Source organism: Manacus candei, unplaced genomic scaffold, assembly GCF_025592945.1.
Source record: "Manacus candei isolate 608988 ecotype Guabito, Panama unplaced genomic scaffold, ASM2559294v1 h1tg000203l, whole genome shotgun sequence".
NCBI classification, from domain to species: Eukaryota; Metazoa; Chordata; class Aves; order Passeriformes; family Pipridae; genus Manacus; species Manacus candei.
Genome location: NW_026138251.1, coordinates 7,501 through 15,000, shown reverse-complemented (window position 1 = coordinate 15,000; position 7,500 = coordinate 7,501). Strand labels below are relative to the sequence as shown.

The following is a 7,500-nucleotide window of genomic DNA, read 5'->3' as shown; positions in this document are numbered from 1 at the left end:
CTGTTCCCGCCGTCGAGCGGACTTGGAGCCGCGGCGCCGCCGCCCGGCCCGGCCCGGTGGCGGGTAGACCTGTTCGCGTCGGCGAGCGGACTTGGAGCCGGAGCGCCGCCGCCCGGCTCGGCCCGGAAGCGGGTAGACCTGTTCGCGTCGGCGAGCGGACTTGGAGCCGGAGCGCCGCCGCCCGGCTCGGCCCGGAAGCGGGTAGACCTGTTCGCGTCGGCGAGCGGACTTGGAGCCGGGGCGCCGCCGCCCGGCTCGGCCCGGAAGCGGCTAGACCTGTTCCCGTCGGCGAGCGGACTTGGAACCGTGGCGCCGCCGCCCGGCCCGGCCCGGTGGCGGGTAGACCTGTTCCCGCCGTCGAGCGGACTTGGAGCCGCGGCGCCGCCGCCCGGCCCGGCCCGGTGGCGGGTAGACCTGTTCCCGCCGTCGAGCGGACTTGGAGCCGGGGCGCCGCCGGCCTGGTCCGGTGGCGGGTAGACCTGTTCCCGCCGGCGAGCGGACTTGGAGCCGGAGCGCCGCCACCCGGCCCGGTGGTGGGTAGACCTGTTCCCGTCGGCGAGCGCACTTGGAGCCGGAGCGCCGCCGCCCGGCTCGGCCCGGAAGCGGGTAGACCTGTTCGCGTCGGCGAGCGGACTTGGAGCCGGGGCGCCGCCGCCCGGCTCGGCCCGGAAGCGGGTAGACCTGTTCCCGTCGGCGAGCGGACTTGGAGCCGGAGCGCCGCCGCCCGGCTCGGCCCGGAAGCGGGTAGACCTGTTCGCGTCGGCGAGCGGACTTGGAGCCGCGGCGCCGCCGCCCGGCCCGGCCCGGTGGCGGGTAGACCTGTTCCCGCCGACGAGCGGACTTGGAGCCGGAGCGCCGCCGCCCGGCTCGGCCCGGTGGCGGGTAGACCTGTTCCCGCCGGCGAGCGGACTTGGAGCCGGGGCGCCGCCGCCCGGCCCGGCCCGGTGGCGGGTAGACCTGTTCCCGCCGTCGAGCGGACTTGGAGCCGGGGCGCCGCCGGCCTGGTCCGGTGGCAGGTAGACCTGTTCCCGTCGGCGAGCGGACTTTAAGCCGGGGCGCCGCCGTCCTGCCCGGTGGTGGGTAGACCTGTTCCCGTCGGCGAGCGGACTTGGAGCCGGAGCGCCGCCGCCCGGCTCGGCCCGGAAGCGGGTAGACCTGTTCGCGTCGGCGAGCGGACTTGGAGCCGGAGCGCCGCCGCCCGGCTCGGCCCGGAAGCGGGTAGACCTGTTCGCGTCGGCGAGCGGACTTGGAGCCGGGGCGCCGCCGCCCGGCTCGGCCCGGAAGCGGCTAGACCTGTTCCCGTCGGCGAGCGGACTTGGAACCGTGGCGCCGCCGCCCGGCCCGGCCCGGTGGCGGGTAGACCTGTTCCCGCCGTCGAGCGGACTTGGAGCCGCGGCGCCGCCGCCCGGCCCGGCCCGGTGGCGGGTAGACCTGTTCCCGCCGTCGAGCGGACTTGGAGCCGGGGCGCCGCCGGCCTGGTCCGGTGGCGGGTAGACCTGTTCCCGCCGGCGAGCGGACTTGGAGCCGGAGCGCCGCCACCCGGCCCGGTGGTGGGTAGACCTGTTCCCGTCGGCGAGCGCACTTGGAGCCGGAGCGCCGCCGCCCGGCTCGGCCCGGAAGCGGGTAGACCTGTTCGCGTCGGCGAGCGGACTTGGAGCCGGGGCGCCGCCGCCCGGCTCGGCCCGGAAGCGGGTAGACCTGTTCCCGTCGGCGAGCGGACTTGGAGCCGGAGCGCCGCCGCCCGGCTCGGCCCGGAAGCGGGTAGACCTGTTCGCGTCGGCGAGCGGACTTGGAGCCGCGGCGCCGCCGCCCGGCCCGGCCCGGTGGCGGGTAGACCTGTTCCCGCCGACGAGCGGACTTGGAGCCGGAGCGCCGCCGCCCGGCTCGGCCCGGTGGCGGGTAGACCTGTTCCCGCCGGCGAGCGGACTTGGAGCCGGGGCGCCGCCGCCCGGCCCGGCCCGGTGGCGGGTAGACCTGTTCCCGCCGTCGAGCGGACTTGGAGCCGGGGCGCCGCCGGCCTGGTCCGGTGGCAGGTAGACCTGTTCCCGTCGGCGAGCGGACTTTAAGCCGGGGCGCCGCCGTCCTGCCCGGTGGTGGGTAGACCTGTTCCCGTCGGCGAGCGGACTTGGAGCCGGAGCGCCGCCGCCCGGCTCGGCCCGGAAGCGGGTAGACCTGTTCGCGTCGGCGAGCGGACTTGGAGCCGGAGCACCGCCGCCCGGCTCGGCCCGGTAGCGGGTAGACCTGTTCCCGTCGGCGAGCGGACTTGGAACCGGGGCGCCGCCGTCCGGCCCGGTGGCGGGTAGACCTGTTCCCGCCGGCGAGCGGACTTGGAGCCGGGGCGCCGCCGTCCGGCCCGGTGGTGGGTAGACCTGTTCCCGTCGGCGAGCGGACTTGGAACCGGGGCGCCGCCGTCCGGCCCGGCCCGGTGGCGGGTAGACCTGTTCCCGCCGTCGAGCGGACTTGGAGCCGCGGCGCCGCCGCCCGGCCCGGCCCGGTGGCGGGTAGACCTGTTCGCGTCGGCGAGCGGACTTGGAGCCGGAGCGCCGCCGCCCGGCTCGGCCCGGAAGCGGGTAGACCTGTTCGCGTCGGCGAGCGGACTTGGAGCCGGAGCGCCGCCGCCCGGCTCGGCCCGGAAGCGGGTAGACCTGTTCGCGTCGGCGAGCGGACTTGGAGCCGGGGCGCCGCCGCCCGGCTCGGCCCGGAAGCGGGTAGACCTGTTCCCGTCGGCGAGCGGACTTGGAACCGTGGCGCCGCCGCCCGGCCCGGCCCGGTGGCGGGTAGACCTGTTCCCGCCGTCGAGCGGACTTGGAGCCGCGGCGCCGCCGCCCGGCCCGGCCCGGTGGCGGGTAGACCTGTTCCCGCCGTCGAGCGGACTTGGAGCCGGGGCGCCGCCGGCCTGGTCCGGTGGCAGGTAGACCTGTTCCCGTCGGCGAGCGGACTTTAAGCCGGGGCGCCGCCGCCCGGCTCGGCCCGGAAGCGGGTAGACCTGTTCCCGTCGGCGAGCGGACTTGGAGCCGGAGCGCCGCCGCCCGGCTCGGCCCGGAAGCGGGTAGACCTGTTCGCGTCGGCGAGCGGACTTGGAGCCGCGGCGCCGCCGCCCGGCCCGGCCCGGTGGCGGGTAGACCTGTTCCCGCCGACGAGCGGACTTGGAGCCGGAGCGCCGCCGCCCGGCTCGGCCCGGTGGCGGGTAGACCTGTTCCCGCCGGCGAGCGGACTTGGAGCCGGGGCGCCGCCGTCCGGCCCGGTGGTGGGTAGACCTGTTCCCGTCGGCGAGCGGACTTGGAACCGGGGCGCCGCCGCCCGGCTCGGCCCGGTGGCGGGTAGACCTGTTCCCGCCGGCGAGCGGACTTGGAGCCGGAGCGCCGCCGCCCGGCCCGGCCCGGCGGCGGGTAGACCTGTTTGCGGCCGGTGCTCGGAGCGTGGCACCGAATTCGCGGATCGAGCGGACGGCGTGCAGCCGCTAAATCCGTCGATTGGCGCGCCGGCGTGCCCTTCCGACCCCGCCCTGACCTCCCGGATTTCCCACAGTTCTTTGCGAGTCCTTCCAGCGGGCATGCTCCGTCGAGTACTCTCTCGGGGGTCTTGTTGCGGAGACTCCATCTCCCGTGGCCCTTTGCGGCAGACTTGCTCTCCGGCGTAAAGGCTTTCCCCTGCCCCGAGGGTGAAAGAAGAGACGTTCTCTGCGGGGCGGGGAAGCGGGGGGAGTAACTGGGACTCTCTTTAGGCGGCGCGGCTGCGGCCGACCGGGCTCGGCCGCCTCGGCGCCGCCGGGAAGAGCCGGTGTCCGAGCCTAGCGGCTAGAGCCGGTCTCGGGGCTTAGCGCTGCGGTTTCTGGCCGGCGCTCCGAGCGTAGCAGCCTTTCCCCTGCCCCGAGGGTGAAAGAAGAGACGCTCTCTGCGGGGCGGGGAAGCGGGGGGAGTAACTGGGATTCTCTTTAGGCGGCGCGGCTGCGGCCGACCGGGCTCGGCCGCCTCGGCGCCGCCGGGAAGAGCCGGTGTCCGAGCCTAGCGGCTAGAGCCGGTCTCGGGGCTTAGCGCTGCGGTTTCTGCCCGGCGCTCCGAGCGTAGCAGCCTTTCCCCTGCCCCGAGGGTGAAAGAAGAGACGTTCTCTGCGGGGCGGGGAAACGGGGGGAGTAACTGGGCCTCTGCCTGGGTGGCAGGGCTGCCGCCGCCTCGGCTCGGCCGCAGAGGTGCGCAGCGGGTAGAGTCGCCGTCCGTGCCCAGCGGGTAGAGCCCTCGTCCGAAGCCGGCGGGTAGAGCCGGTGTCCCGGGGCAGCGGGTAGACCTGTTTTCCGGGCTCGTCGGCTCGACGCGCTCTCCGAGTCGGGCGGCTCGAGCGGGTTCCAAGCGCTTAGCCGAGGCCCTCGGCGGACGCCGAGGCGCCACCGTTTCTGCCCGGGGCTCCGAGTGGGAAAGAAAGGGCGTTGTCTGCGGCGTGGGTAAAAAGGGGGAGTAGCTGGGACTCTCTTAAGGTGGCAGGGCGGCGGCCGACTGGGCTCGGCGGCGGGGGTGCCGGCGGGTAGAGTTGCGTTCCGAGCCCGACGGGTAGACGTGGTGTCCGACTCCGGCGGGTAGACCTTTTGTCCGAGCCCGGCGGGTAGACCTGTTGTCCGTGCCCGGCGGGTAGACCTGGTGTCCGAGTCGGGCTGGTAGACCTGGTGTCCGAGCTGGGCGGGTAGACCTTTTGTCCGAGCCCGGCGGGTAGACCTGGTGTCCGAGCCCGGCGGGTAGACCTGGTGTCCGAGCCCGGCGGGTAGACCTTTTGTCCGAGCCCGGCGGGTAGACCTGTTGTCCGAGCTGGGCGGGTAGACCTTTTGTCCGAGCTCGGCGGGTAGACCTGTTGTCCGAGCCGGGCGGGTAGACCTGGTGTCCGAGTCGGGCGGGTAGACCTTTTGTCCGAGCCCGGCGGGTAGACCTGTTGTCCGTGCCCGGCGGGTAGAGCTGGTGTCCGAGTCGGGCGGGTAGACCTGGTGTCCGAGCCCGGCGGGTAGACCTGGTGTCCATGCTGGGCGGGTAGACCTGGTGTCCGAGCCCGGCGGGTAGACCTGGTGTCCGAACCGGGCGGGTAGACCTTTTGTCCGAGCCCGGCGGGTAGACCTGGTGTCCGAACCGGGCGGGTAGACCTTTTGTCCGAGCCCGGCGGGTAGACCTGGTGTCCGAGCCCGGCGGGAAGACCTGTTGTCCGAGCTCGGCGGGTAGACCTGGTGTCCGAGCCGGGCGGGTAGACCTGGTGTCCGAGCCCGGCGGGTAGACCTTTTGTCCGAGCCCGGCGGGTAGACCTGTTGTCCGAGCTGGGCGGGTAGACCTTTTGTCCGAGCTCGGCGGGTAGACCTGTTGTCCGAGCCGGGCGGGTAGACCTGGTGTCCGAGCCCGGCGGGTAGACCTGTTGTCCATGCTGGGCGGGTAGACCTGGTGTCCGAGTCGGGCGGGTAGACCTTTTGTCCGAGCCCGGCGGGTAGACCTTTTGTCCGAGCCCGGCGGGTAGACCTGTTGTCCGTGCCCGGCGGGTAGAGCTGGTGTCCGAGTCGGGCGGGTAGACCTGGTGTCCGAGCCCGGCGGGTAGACCTGGTGTCCATGCTGGGCGGGTAGACCTGGTGTCCGAGCCCGGCGGGTAGACCTGGTGTCCGAACCGGGCGGGTAGACCTTTTGTCCGAGCCCGGCGGGTAGACCTGGTGTCCGAACCGGGCGGGTAGACCTTTTGTCCGAGCCCGGCGGGTAGACCTGGTGTCCGAGCCCGGTGGGAAGACCTGTTGTCCGAGCTCGGCGGGTAGACCTGGTGTCCGAGCCGGGCGGGTAGACCTGGTGCCCGAGCCCGGCGGGTAGACCTGTTGTCCATGCTGGGCGGGTAGACCTGGTGTCCGAGTCGGGCGGGTAGACCCTGTGCGCGAGCCGGGTGGGTAGACCTGTTGCCTAAACCCGGCGGGTAGACGTGTTGTCCGTGCCGTGCGGGTAGACCTGGTGTCCGACTCGGGCGGGTAGGCCTGGTGTCCGAACCCGGCGGGTAGACCGGTGTTCCGTGCCGTGCGGGTAGACCTGTTGTCCGAACCCGGTGGGTAGACCTGCTGTCCGAGCCCGGCGGGTAGACCGGTGTTCCGTGCCGTGCGGGTAGACCTGGTGTCCGAGTCGGGCGGGTAGACCTGGTGTCCGAGCCCGGCGGGTAGACCTTTTGTCGGGACCCGGCGGGTAGACCTTTTGTCCGAGCCCGGCGGGTAGACCTGGTGTCCGAGCCCGGCGGGTAGACCTGTTGTCCGTGCTCGGCGGGTAGACCTGTTGTCCCGGTTTTTGGGGTCGACCCGTTTCCCCACTCGAGCGGGGCCGAGCGGCCTCGTGCCCCGCCGGATGCTGGCGAGCATCAGGTCTACCCGGTTCCGGGGCTGGCGAGCATCAGGTCTACCCGGTTCCGGGACCGGCCGATCCGGCCGCCGCGGCCGCAGACGCCGGCCTGCGCCCCGCCGGCGTCCCGGCTCCGGGCCACCAGGTCTACCCGGCTCCGGCGGGACTTAGGCGCCTGGCGGCATTTTCGGGGTAGACGTGTTGTCGCGGCCGGCCCCGGAAGTCGGCCAAGGGGTCGCTGTCGGGCGCCGCCTCCAGTTAGGTCGAGGTGAGAGGCGGCCTGCTCTCGCGCGCCTCCCCGCTGAGGAGCCTCGAGCCGCTTTGGCGACCCGGCCGGGCCAGGACGCGTCTGTCCGTACTATGGGCAGGGGTTGTCTAGCAGCGCGGGTTCCGAGGGCCCCTTTTCTTCCGCGTCTGCTGCCGAGCGCGGCCTTCGGCGCGTGCCACGGGCCGGCCAACCCCACGAGCGGCAGGAAGGCCGGCGAGAAAGCCGCGGGGCACTCGGCCGGCTTCCTGGGGCGGGTCCGATGACGGGAAAGGAAGACGAGAGCCGAGCGCGAAAGCGCAGCCAAGGGAGTTGCGGGACTGGGACGGCCGAGGGGGGCCCGCGGGGGCCCAGCAGCGTCCAGCCCGAGCCGGTGGCGGCTGCCGGCTCCCCGAGGGCCCCGGGCGAAGGCGGTGGTGTGCGAGGGCGGCGAGGCGGCGTCGTCTCGTCCTTCCCATGCGCCGGCCCTAAGCCGGCGCCCGTCGTGCGGTGGCGGCGGGCATTGTTGCGGGCAGTTGGCGGCCGGGGCTGGAAGGGTGGAGCCCGCGTGGGCTTCTTTTGCCCGGCCGCCTCCCGAGAGCCCCGAAGATGGTCCGGGCCTGGGTGGCGGCGCCCTGTCCTCGGCTGACGGCGGCAGCGGTGCCGGCGGCGTGCCGGGGACTGGCGGTGGGCGTGCGGCCTTGCCTGGGCCCGGTCGGTTGCCGGAGGGGCTCGGTGACGGGACTGCCCGTTGTCGGGCGAGGCGGCGCTTCCCTGGGCGCGCCTCGCCTCTTTTGTTCGTCCCCCCTTCCTCGGCCCTAAGCCGGGGACCCGCCCAGCGGGCCGAAGGCGGCGGCGCCAGCCGGCCAGGGTGTGGCCGGCGGCCGCGCCGGCAGAGCGAGAACCCGACAGAGTTGCCCGGAG

General features: G+C 74.1%; 3 protein-coding genes across 12 annotated transcripts in view; all 3 read right to left on the bottom strand.

Annotated features, from left to right (window-relative positions):
- The window catches only part of LOC127464241 (basic proline-rich protein-like), a 47,586-nt gene extending 43,564 nt beyond the window's left edge, over positions 1-4,022 (bottom strand). Inside the window, exons 1-8 of one of the 8 annotated variants that reach the window (XM_051774478.1) lie at positions 3,327-4,022; positions 2,987-3,193; positions 2,242-2,714; positions 2,040-2,172; positions 1,768-1,905; positions 1,497-1,698; positions 613-819; positions 1-207 (exon numbers count right to left, since the gene is read on the bottom strand). The exon at positions 1-207 is cut by the window's left edge and continues 69 nt beyond it. In XM_051774478.1, the coding sequence (XP_051630438.1) occupies positions 1-207; positions 613-819; positions 1,497-1,698; positions 1,768-1,905; positions 2,040-2,172; positions 2,242-2,714; positions 2,987-3,193; positions 3,327-3,600 (1,841 nt within the window). In that variant the 5' untranslated portion in view covers positions 3,601-4,022. Of the gene's footprint in view, positions 208-612; positions 958-1,086; positions 1,225-1,496; positions 1,975-2,039; positions 2,173-2,241; positions 2,715-2,986; positions 3,194-3,326 lie in introns of all 8 variants that reach the window. The other 7 variants (XM_051774482.1, XM_051774481.1, XM_051774480.1 and 4 more) reach the window with 7 other exon arrangements.
- Positions 4,022-6,352, bottom strand: LOC127464242 (adhesive plaque matrix protein-like). Of its 3 annotated transcripts, none has more exons than XM_051774487.1 (3): positions 5,383-6,352; positions 4,915-4,992; positions 4,022-4,836 (listed from the first exon to the last, which is right to left on the bottom strand). In XM_051774487.1, the coding sequence occupies exons 1-3, from the start codon at positions 6,350-6,352 to the stop codon at positions 4,031-4,033; spliced, it is 1,854 nt and encodes a 617-aa protein (XP_051630447.1). In that variant the 3' UTR covers positions 4,022-4,030. The 3 variants fall into 3 exon arrangements, with proteins under 3 accessions (XP_051630447.1, XP_051630448.1, XP_051630449.1); XM_051774488.1 differs by having other exon boundaries at positions 4,915-5,096; positions 5,565-6,352; XM_051774489.1 differs by lacking the exon at positions 4,915-4,992 and having other exon boundaries at positions 4,022-4,758; positions 5,929-6,352.
- Positions 6,353-6,690: 338 nt separating this feature from the next.
- LOC127464240 (collagen alpha-1(III) chain-like) overlaps positions 6,691-7,500 on the bottom strand; it is a 5,592-nt gene continuing 4,782 nt past the window's right edge. The window contains exon 5 of the mRNA XM_051774477.1: positions 6,691-7,500. This exon is cut by the window's right edge and continues 957 nt beyond it. Within this exon, the coding sequence (XP_051630437.1) occupies positions 6,691-7,500 (810 nt within the window).